The 12,371-nt window shown below is 33.7% G+C and overlaps 1 protein-coding gene across 3 annotated transcripts in view; it reads left to right on the top strand.

The window, feature by feature from the left end:
- The first annotated feature begins 1,902 nt into the window (after positions 1-1,902).
- The window catches only part of LOC106868434 (uncharacterized), a 377,561-nt gene continuing 367,092 nt past the window's right edge, over positions 1,903-12,371 (top strand). For all 3 annotated transcript variants that reach the window (XR_016243814.1, XM_014913697.3, XM_014913696.3), the window contains exon 1: positions 1,903-2,467. Coding sequence is in view for 2 of the 3 variants with exons in the window: in XM_014913697.3 (XP_014769183.1) it covers positions 2,348-2,467 (120 nt within the window). In the remaining variant the exon portion in view is untranslated. The remainder of the gene's footprint in view (positions 2,468-12,371) is intronic.

Below are 12,371 nucleotides of genomic sequence, written 5' to 3'. Positions count from 1 at the left end.
TTTACCCGACTCCTATTGTATCATTCTAAATTCTTCAGCAATCATTCTGCTTCAGAACCACATTCTTCTAGACCCATATGTCAACTATTCACCACAATCAATTATCAACCTGTAACCTTAATCATACATAATTTAAGAGGGTTTAAACATTGACCTAAGTGGTTTTTATAGTGTGTATGAGTATGTATACATATTATCATCATCATCATCATTGTTGTCATCATTGTCATTATCACCACCAGTGTTGCTGTCATCATTGTCAGTAACGTTATAATCATTTTTATGTTCACTTTCCATGCTGATATGGATCAAATGGGTCAGAGGATCACATCTTGCTTCAGTGTCTCAATTTTGGCATGGTTTCTATGGCTAGCAGCCCTTCCCAACACCAATCATTTCACAGAGAGTACAGGGTGCCTAAGAGGGAGCTGAGCAAGAAAGAGATGATATGGTGAGTCAGCAAGAGATGGAGTTTCTAGGGACAGAAAATGAATAGAATGAGAGCAGTAAAAAGAAGTTGAAGTGTATTATAGAGAGGGTTGGAACAGAGAATGAATGCAATCACTACCCATTTTTAGTATTCCTTTTCTACCTTGCTTGCACAGGATAAAAAAAATTATTATGCAATTATTGTATACAATGCTCAGGTGCACTACAACATTAGAAAAAGTAACTAAAATTGCTCCAGTATGTTGCCATTTGTCATATTCCTTCTTCATCTCTTTTGTGAGTTCAGCATCAAGAGACTGGTTTTCTCACTTTTGATACACAAGAGAAAAACAACTTAAAACTCAAAATAAAGTATATACATTGTTTTAATTATCCTGTCGTAAAGTGAAATGAATCACTAAAGGTATAGATGAAACTCTAGACCTTTAGAGTAACTTAGGTGTGCTTTAGAACTAAATAATAAATATATATGCTCTGTTTTGCATATTAAGTCCTATTTCTCCAAACTGCTGTGTGTGTGCGTGTGTGTGACGCATATGTGTGTGTGTGTATGTGTGTACGTGTGTGTGTGTGTATGTGTAGCTGTGTGGCCAAAAACCTTGCTTTTCAATCATGTGGCCTTGAGTTCACTCCTACTACACTACACTATGGGCAAATATCTTCCACTATAGCTCCAAGCCGACCAAATCTTTGTGAGTAGATTTGGTATATCGTATCTTTTTATATGTATGTATGTATGATGTGTGTGCGCGCGTGTGCGTGAGTGTGAGCCCTCGTCTGGACATCATTTGATGGTTGTAAGCAATCGTCATCATCATCATCATCAACATATATGTGATGTTCGTTTCCAGTCTTCTATGGAAAGCATGTCTGGCCATGGGAAATATCAACTTACTTGGAAATAGATGAGGGCCGGTGACAAGAAGGGCACCTGGCTGTCAAACATTTGTTTCAACAAATTCTGCCTGACCCATGCAAGCATGGAAAACTAGACGTAAAATGATGATGATGTATCACAATACAGTAATCCCTCGCCATATCGCGGTTTATTATTTAAGCTTACGTCCGTTCCTCCGTGGTGTTGTTTTGCATTGATAATAAAATAAATATATACAAATTATAACAATAATAAGAAAAAATATGCAGTACAGTACTGTTTCTACTTCGCGGATTTTCACCTATTGTAGGGGTTTTTGGAACATAACACCCGCGATAGTCGAGGGATTACTGTACTTTATAGCATTTTTAAAAATGAAACTATAGAGAAATAAATCCGTGTTTGAAACGGATTAGAGGGATTCACGAATAATGAGAATTTCGTTAATACAGAAAAAATACTGAAAACCTTAATCATGTCAGAAAATGAAATGGCCCCAAAATCAGTTTTTATGCCCTTCATGGTGCCTTAAATATGGGTTTTCGAAGGGAAGTAACTCGATTCTACAGGTTCTTGAAGTACGTGTTGTCTTCCCTGTTTATTACACTTGTACTTTTTATAACTTGCTTTTTAATTACAAAATTATTTTTAAACATAATATTGCACAGATTCTACACACATGAATAATAATAAATAAAGAAATGGGTACTAATGTCATTTTTACCAAAGTAACTATAGTGAATTACCAAACCTTCTTAAAGCAAGGAATTTCGTGATAGCTTCCAAACTTTTTGAAACTTAGAAAGTTCTCGACACATCTATGATATGGCGGAGATTCCTTGCTGACATTTATATTCCATTTATTTTGACTTTGGAGCTGTGAAGAAAGATATGTTTACTTGACTTTTTCTCCGTTTTTCTTAATTAGTTTCTCGCTTAACATTTATCGAAGAATATTTCAGTCAATGTTATCTCAAATTCTACAAAAATTTCTATCAACCTAAGAAGGAAAAAAAAAAAATGTATAATTGGGATAAAACGGATGAAAGTTTGGTCAATCAAATGTGTTTTTGTTGTATATCTCCAAGATTCGTTCCTGCAACATTTTCAACTTTCCAGTCTGCAGAAGAAACAAAACCAGTGAGTTATTTACACTTCTTATAGAAAAATTATAACTTCTAGCAAGTAAATGATTAAATAACGATGATAATAAGAGAAGTAATTATGTTTTCATTTATTACATTACATTATGTTTAACAATAACAATCATAATTGTTTTATAAAGTTAATTTCAGACCATTATAGTAAGTTTATGATTCATTAAATAACTCATTTCAAAATCCCCCTTGGTTAATAAAAACGAAATACCAATTTAAAATACAGGAAGTTTTATTTTTCAAAGAACAGGAACCAACTTGTTGGATATAATCTTATAACGAGACAATTCCTATATAGTGTTGTTTTGTATTACAGACGTTTATCTTACAGTTATTTCAATGTATAATGCCTGAATTCTAAATGAAAGAATATTCTTGCTGTGTTTCAGAGCAGAAATTCTTCATAGATCTCAAAACAGATTCATGATCTCGATCTTCCGATGACAGTGTGTGCATGATGACGTGTCTGGACATGTAGTTATTCGATTAGTTCAAAGCTATCAATAAGAACAAAGAAAAGAAAAAAAAAATAATTAAAAGTGTCTCATGTATCTGTGTGTTAGATTGTATGTGTGCATATGTGTGTCCAAAACACATCAAAGAGATTGTGAGGGTGTGTGTGTAATTTCGTTATTATCATTCACTAAAGCGTATCTCCGATCGATATATCGGCTCGATGAAACATTAATATGAAGTTAATCCTCCCTAAAGTGTTATGATATTGTATTTTACTCTTTACTTATTCAGTGTGGGTAGATATTTAAAATAAGTTAACGGTTTATTATAATTGTTGTGGTTGTTATATTTTTATTATGGGCCTTCTGCCAATTTTAGAAATCGTTATTTCTTCTGGTCCCCGTCATCAGAAACAGCAAATTATTAGTAAAAATCATATCGGTCTGTCTCTAACGATCAATAATTGTTCTGTTGTGAGTTTTCTAAAACTGTTTCTGTTGGGTAAATCGGCAAACAGCAGATATTCTCGTTATCAATGCAGATATCGACCTCACAGGCTTTCAAATAACATATCAAACATTTCGTTTGGTTTACTTAATGTATTTATTTCACTTTCGTTTCTCACCCACAACCATTCCTCGAATAAGTTTTCGATCTTATTTAACAATAGATATTGACAGCGCGGTTATTTCCTGTTTATTTTATTTTCTTCTAAGTTATCAAAAGTTATTATCAAGAGAGATATCGTATAACCACCTTCCCCACCTCTACCAATCATTGAATCTCTGTACATCAGTTCTGACAAGATAGTTCTTCATTTAACTAAGCTGGTTTGCACCAGTATATTATTCTAATAAACATAATCAGGATTAAGTGAGGAGCTTATTGAATTTTGATTTCTTACGACACCAAAAGCCGAACGCTTGCTGTTTTCTTTTCTCGGTTAATGAATGTCAGACTGGCTCCTTACAGGCAACTCTCCATGTTAACATAAATCCTAGATTTAACCCACTGTTTTCTGACTACTACAAGATTGTTGAAAGATGTTATTGATTAAAATCTTTTTATTTAAGATATGAAGCAACACATATGTTATCGTTTGAGATTTTATTCATTTTCCATTTCGAGAAATTTAGTTTACAAGTTTATGTTCATATTTTCTCTCTTAATACACTGAAGTTATTTGACAACCGCTATCCCCTCCCATAAGGAAGCACTTTTGAAGCTATTCATATATTTCCTTCTAGTTTGATTAGAGCAAACGAAATAAAAGCGCATTCATCCGGGAAAACAGGCGAGAGTCAGTGTTGAAATATGACTCCTGATTCGCTTCACTATTGTATGTACATGTTTAAGAACTGTCAATAATTCAAGCCTTAGTAGGAGGTTTTTCATTGAACCTGCTAGAAATAGCAGAAACTCTCCCTCAAATCACGTTCTACTTTTTTAAACAACGCAGGGACACATTAGATAATAGTAATCCTACATATATCATTTCTGAAAAGTAAGAATGGGTGGTCACGATTGGGACGCTTTTGATCGTAAGTCAGCTCGACTACGACAGTCAATAAGGGATTAGGATGGGTTTTTACTTACAAACGTTTCCGCTTAACTGTATGTCGGATAATTGCATAATTCGGTTAATTGTATAATTCTTCAACTACTGAGAGTAAAATTGATCGGTTAATTGCATATGCAAATACTGTCTATTTCGGTAAATCGCTTAATATATATTTTTTTATTATTTAGAGTGAAATAACTGATGAAACGTAGCATAAAATTGAACATTTCATTTGATATGAATTAACCGATTCTGGAAATTTCCGTTTTCATGCTGAGTTAAAATGACAGTAGTCAGTACTTCGTGTTTACAAACAACTAATGTCAAGTAATTCTTGTAATTTAAAATTATCGAATTATCGGTTGTATTGCAGACTATGAAAATAACGAAAGTAATGTGTATCCACGAATAAAAACATTTGCATTACGTTTTTTCTTTAGAATTTTTAAATGTTGTTGTTTAAATTTTTAAGGATGAAAATGTTGTTACAAGTACAAATAAAATAAAATTATGTGCCACGCCGTCATTTGAATTGAAAATATGAAAAGATATCACTACGCACATTACTTTCATTATACAAAGTGAAAGAATAATATACTTATGTTTTCGTTATTAAATACGCTTGTGAATTCAAATTTGTTGAGATCAGCTTTGCCTTTTATCATGCCGGGGTCGAAAAATAGAGTACCAGTCAACAACTGTAGTCGATTTAATCGACTGACACTAATTTTCTAATTTCTAGTGCCTAAGTTAGAAATTATTTATGGGCGGTAGATTGACTGGATCGTTAGAGCGTCTGATAAAATGCTTTGGGTTCAAATCCAGCCGAGGTCAGTTTTACCTTTCATCTCGCCAATGTCGATTATATTCGACCACTCTTTTCCTCCAAATTCTCGGCCTTTGTTAAAAACAATTATTGTTTTCATTAATTTTGTCAATGTATTCTACAATAAACCCGAACTTCATATTCTGAATAATTTTATTGTATTTTTAATTATGCAGACATTTTGCAATGAATATATCTTCACTCTAAATAAAATTTACAGATAGAGAGAGTTTCAAAAGAAGAGGTGAATAGACGCGGTTTTGTTTTCATTATCAACTATATAAACATGTGAGTGGCCCTATTTAGTTTTGTGACTATTGTTCTCATTCAGTGTGTGAACATCATTGTTAGAATGCATGTATTTGGTTAAGTTTGTGTGATTGAAGAATATCAAAGGGAATTGTAAAACATCATAAGGGATAATAAGTTAAACGATTGTCATACTGATACAGATTAATTAAAATTAGCTTGAACTGCATAGGACAAGTATATTATGTGTACACAAAATGTTTTCATCATCATCATCGTTTAATATTTCGCGTCCATGTTGGCATGAATTGAACAATTTGACAGGATCTGAGTTGGTTAAGTTTCAGTATCTGCTTTGGCACTGTTTCTACTGCTGGATGCCCTTCCTAATGCCAACCACTTTGCAGAGTGTAATAGTTGTTCTTTTCCCTGGCACCAGCACTAGTGAGGTCACCATCTGACTTGCAAGACTTTGTAATTAACCTTGACTGACTGAGTGGAAGGATAGAAAGGAAGAGGCTTTATACTATAATATTGGTTTCAAATTTTGGCACAAGGCCAGCAAGTTTAGAGGAGGGAGTAAGTCGATTAAGTCGACCCCAGTGCTTAACTGGTACTTATTTTATTGACCTCAAAAGGATGAAAGGCAAAGTCAACCTGGCTGAAATGTCACTAAACATTTTTGTCCTGTGTGCTCACTTCCTTAAGGCTTTATACTTTATTGAGGGTTAATATATAGTTTAATTCCCGCTCACAAAAAGAAAAAAGAAAACAGTCTAATAGGTGTAAAGAAAATGCATAGAAAACGAATATGAAACAAAAGTTTGCACTAACAGGGGAGGGGATTTTCAGAAAATTCACAAGATCTGATTTTTCTCTCATAACTTTCAGGAAAATGGATATATATTATTGAAATTTTATTAAAAAAATACTGTTTAAAAGGTATAGATTACGATTATAAAGAAATTTGTGGAGAAAATGTTTTTCCAAAGGGGTTGTGAAAGGATTTCGGAAAATTCACATGGACCATTTTCTTCCCTCATAACTTTCAGGATTTAGTTTAGCACCTGGTCACCAAAATGAAAACAACCCAGTCTACTAGGTGTTAAAAAAATGTGTAGAAAACGAAAATGAAAAATAAGTGTGGAGAGGACTTTCAGAAAATTCACACAATCTGATTTTTTCCCTCATAATTTCCAGGAAAATGGATATCTTTTATTGAAATTTTACAGAAGCACATTTCAAACAGCATAGATTACAATTATAAAGAAATTTGTGGGGAAAATGTTTTTTGAAGAGGTGGGGAGAGAACTGTGGGAAAATTCACACAATCTGTTTTTTCTTTATCATCATAATCTATGCTGTTCGAAATTCCATGGTGAGGTTTACTTCAAAACTACTCTTCATTTCAATTTTGATATCGTCACGTTTGCAAACTAGTGCTCAGGAATGGAGAATTTCAATATTTGTGAAAATTCTAATTTTGATTACTATGAATGCATCAGCACTTTTCATTGTAACGATCAAAAGTCACCTGAGTTCCTTCATTCACACGGAGTATTACCAAATAGTGATATGCCAACATTGAAACAATGATGGGAAAATGCCTCACTCTAACAATTTTGAAGATAGCACACATAGAAACATATACACACAAAACATTGAAAGTCTTTGGAAAGACATAAAAGAATCAATCCAAAAGCCAGGAATTCGATCAAAATCTTACAAGATATTTATTTATAACTTTTCAACATGAAGAAGTTCTTCATAGAGGCAGCCAAATTATACCTTCCTCTCTTGAATTGTTTCTGTCAAATAATTACCAACCAAGGTGAAGGTATGTATGTTTATGCAAATTTCCGTTTCCATATTCGTTTTCTACATACTTTTTTACACCTAGTAGACTGGTTTTATTTTCTTTTAATGTTTTGGTGACCAGGTGCTAAACTAGATCCTGAAAGTTATGAAGGAAAAAAATCAGATCATGTGAATTTTCTGAAAGTCCTCTACCCACCACTTCAGAAAACATTTTCTCCACAAATTTCTTTATAATTGTAATCTATGCTATTTGAAAGGTGTTTCTGTAAAATTTCACTAAAAAATATCCATTTTCCTGAAAGTTATGAGGCAAAAAATTGGATCATGTGAATTTTCCGAAATCCTCTCCCTACCACTTTGGAAAATATTTTCCCCACAAATTTCTTTATAATCGTAAACTATGCCATTTGAATGGTATTTCTATAAAATTTCATTAATATATATCCATTTTCCTGAAAGTTACGAGGGAAAAATTGGATCTTGCGAATTTTCCAAAGTCCTCTCCCCACCCCACCATTCGTTTGCGCAAACTTTTGTTTTCATATTCGTTTTTTACACATTTTTTAAACACCTATTAGACTGTTTCTTTCGTTTTTTTTCTTTTGGTTTTGTTGACCAGGAGTTAAACTACATATTAACCATATTGAGATGGAAAAGAATGAATGAAGGACAGGAAGGATTTTCTTACTGTTGAGGAGAAACATGGCTATCCTACATTATATAAGTGCATGTGAGAGTAATTGCAATGGTGCTATAAAGAGAGAATTCTTTTGTTGTAAGTTATATCCTTGATTGTGCTGTTCTTGTGGGATCTGGCAATTTATCAATAGAGCATATAAAGATTTATAAATATTCAATGTTATTTTCTAACTATATTTTTCAACCGATTGCTTTTGAAACAATTGATGTTTACATCCCTTTAACAGAATCTTCATTTTCATCTTGCGTTGGTTTGAAACTCATGAAGACTAATGGGAAACAGTAAGAAAGCTCATGGCTCCAAGAAAGAAATGTAATCAATCCAAATATGCCTTACAACCAATAATACAAAGTAATGTCATCAGAGTACGACTCAAAGTTAATCAGCTCACGGTGATAGTTGACTGTCATGAGTGCTGTCAATCTTATCATTGTAAGTGTTTGGGAATGACTTGACGACAAACTGAGGTTTAATGAATTGGATTTGCATGCCCTGTCTTGATCAGAAAACACTTACCAATCATCTCAAGTTAATGACTGCTTTGTCATTGGAGGAGTGTTTTTCAATTCCTGCAACATTTGAAGCAAACAAAATACCTTATTATTTTGAATTCCAAAAAGTACTTCACTCAATCACTTATCAAACTGTTGAATGGTGTTTGCTTTTTAAATCTTTTTAAACCAGTGGTTCTCAACCTTTTCCCAGCCATTGCCCCCTCCCCCTAAGAGCTATTTTTGATGTAAGCTAATTGATAATCGCCCACTAAATAATGATAACAAATATTAAATATAATGTAATTACAACTAATCAACACTAAAAAACTTTTGTACATGTAAAGGCAAAAGAAAAAGGAATTAAAATAAAACTTTATTCTAAATTTAAATGTAGAAAAGGACTAACTAGTGTGAGTCCTGAGATTGGTGATGTTCCGCTAAAAATCCAATGTCAGGCTTAATGCTACTCAAACAGATATGAATATCTCCATGTGAAATAATGTCTAATCTGTTTCTTTCCTTCTGCAAAATGTGATTGACAGTACTAAATCCAGTTTCAACAAGATTTGATGTCAAGAAACAAAAGGATTTTCAACAATTGTGACCACAAATTTGGATAGTGATTTTACAGTGTCTGATTTCCAAAATTCAGACAATCTTTTTTTTTTGAACTTAATTTAAAATTCATCATTACATTTCATCTCAATGACTTCCTCATAGATATTTACGTGTGCGCTGTGAGGATCACATTTGAACGGGCTAATCATCCATGGCTGAATAGTGAAGTTAAATAAATCAGAAAATCTGGTTTCTAAATCATTTCCAAGGCAGACAGATGGTCACAATAAATACCAATGCCATTTTCAGATAAGTTGATTTCCACTAGTTCGGGGATATTATGAAACTGTCTTAGTTTTAAATTAACTTGAAAAAGATTGAGTTTTTCAACAAAAACTCTCATCACCTGTTTACAGTCTATCAGTGTTATCATTTTTCCCTGCAGCAGAAGAGAGACCTCGTTCAGCTAATGGAAAATCCAACTAAGATAGTGTATGTTCTTCTTTTGAGCTTGAATTTCGGCTGCTAAGTCTGAGTGTCCTTCTGTTTGTAAGAACACAACCATTATATTAAATAAGTTTACTAATCTTTCCAAGCAGTTGCCTTTGGATAGCCAACGGATATCAGTATGCAAAAGAAGTCTTATACATTGTTCGTCAGCATTGACACAAAATTTTCTAAAAAGATGGTCACATTTACTGTTAGATTTGATTTTGCTTATTGTTTTTGTAACAGTGTTCAATGACTGATTCAGAATAGGGCTTATATTTTTGGCCATGTGGTTATGCCTCTGTAGCACACAGTGTATAACTAGAATTGTGGGGCATTACGTTTTTAAATGAGAGATAAATCCTTTGTGTCTCCCAACCATAGACATTGCACCGTCAGTAGCACATGAAACTAAATTTTCATAATATGGAATTTCATTTTCTTCAAAAACCATTTTCACTGCAGAAAATATAGAAGCATCCGTTGTGTCAGTCTCCAACAGTTTTACAAATAATAAATCTTGTAATACACAATTTGTATCAAAGTATCATACATATCCCATTAAAAGGGCCTTATTGTCAATAACTGTACTTTCGTCGATTTGAACAGAAGAATTTGTTGTCTTCAATCTTTGAATTGGTATGTCTTTGATATGGCCTGACATTTCATCAATTCTCCTATGGATAGAATCATTACTCAAAGGTAGAGCTTTAATGATAAATGAAGGATTTTGAGTCATAACTTCTGATATTACTGCTTCTACTGCAGGCACAATAATCTTTTCAGCTACCGTATGTGCACTACCTAATTTTGCAATAATTTCTGCAATTTTGTTGGAAGCAATCACTCCACCGTCATTAATTTTTGTCTGTTTCTTAAATAATGATTTAACAGTACTCAAAATATTTGATAGGCTTACCGACTTTTCCAGGGTGTTTTCTTCTCATGTTGTCAGAGAGTCAAGAGGGCTTCATGGTTTCATTGGACAAAGATTGATGACACACGAGACAAAAAGGCTGCATTGGGTCTATCGAGTTCTTGATAAAACCATATTATAAGTATTCATCGATATACTGTCGACACTTCTTTTTCACTGGGCCTGCCATAAAAAGTGGGTGAGAACGAATGCAAATTAGTAAACACTAAACTGACTATTATATCTGTGTCCGACAGTTAAGAGAGAGAACGTCAAATTCAGGCGAGCACCATGTATTCAATGAATCACACAGCCTGGTGGCCAGTGTTATAGTAACAAGAGTAAGAAATTCAGTGATGAATGAGTCATTATAAACCGATGAACTAAATCCTGGAAAATAATGCACTTACTGAGGCACATAGTTGCTGTATTTGAATTAAGAAAAAGTGTTGGTTTTACGGCTTGACCGCAATTATTGAGAAGAGCCCTTGTCATGATGCACTGGATGCGTAATTGCCTATTGTGAGTACAGTCGAAGACTGCACTCATCGCCCCACAAAATTTGATTTTCACACCCAAGGGGGCGATTCGCCCCCGGTTGAGAAACACTGGTGTAAACTATGTGCGTCCACTGAACTGAAAACTCAATTTTTGGACCCCATGTTTTTATCAGATATCTTAACAGAGAAAGTTGGCATTGATCTCTTGTCCTCATATTATTCATCAAATTCCTGACGAGTCCCAGATCTATTTCATTTGGAGCTAATTTGATTGATTTTGTTATACCAAATGGTAGCTTACAACCATTGCATCTAGTTGTTTTTATCACCAACTTTCATCAAAGACTATTTTGAAACCACCTGTGAGGGATCTTTCTCATTAATTGTTGCCTATTCAGTTGGGTGTCATTATGCTTCCTGGATGTGAGACATCTCTGCATACTGTCAGTACTTATCTGAACTGTGAACACAATAACTCTAAAGTTGTTCTCAAGTTCAACATCTCGAAGGCTCTTTGATCAATCATGACAAATTGCTCATCACTAATGAAGACTCTCCCAAATGTGTAACAGTTCATCTGGTGTTGTTATCCATTGTAATCTCATTTGTCATTTGAACTAAATCAGTTATTTCCTCAGTCAGTGATTCAACGGATAGATCTGTTTGACAATCAATAATGCTACTATAAGTGTGTTGGCTGAGTTGAATGTTTTGTTAGTTTGATGATGCTTGTAATTATGGTAATCTAGTCTAAGTGCTGAACTTTGCTGAATGACTTAGGAAAGAACTACATGATCTTGGACTAAATATGAATAATGCTTAATGTGAACTTATTTTAGATGAGCACAAAAGTGTAGTAGACAAGTTCAGGTGATATATTCCATCAATTATTGAGTCTCAACTGCTACACTGGTTGCTCTTTGGAGCACCATTAACCAACTCTTCTATGTCAACAGCTATCTCAACAATGTTACAAAATTTGCATACTCTTAATAATATTGATTATATTGAAATCTATCAATGTCTGTTGCTACCAAAACTGATTTGTTGTTTAAGAAACAGTCCAACTTTTCAATTTGTTAATCTTTTAAGTAATCTTGGCCCACTTGTCATGCAAAATGTCAGGAACTTAACTTGGCAAAACCCCTTTACCACCAAGTAATGGTGGGCTGAGTTTCTTCTGCTACAAAGCTCTTTCAATGCTTTGCTTTTTTGCCCCTAGAAAATCACATTCTCTTCTTGTATTAACAAAAATTCTTGTTCCTTTAGGGAAGTAGATGTGTCTTTAGTAGAGCAGACAAGTTTGAACAGGGAGGTACC

The sequence above is a fragment of the Octopus bimaculoides genome, chromosome 1 (assembly GCF_046866305.1).
Source record: "Octopus bimaculoides isolate indiv1 chromosome 1, ASM4686630v1, whole genome shotgun sequence".
Classification (NCBI taxonomy): domain Eukaryota; kingdom Metazoa; phylum Mollusca; class Cephalopoda; order Octopoda; family Octopodidae; genus Octopus; species Octopus bimaculoides.
Note: the sequence above shows the minus strand (reverse complement) of the source record. Positions and strands in the feature narration are given on the sequence as shown.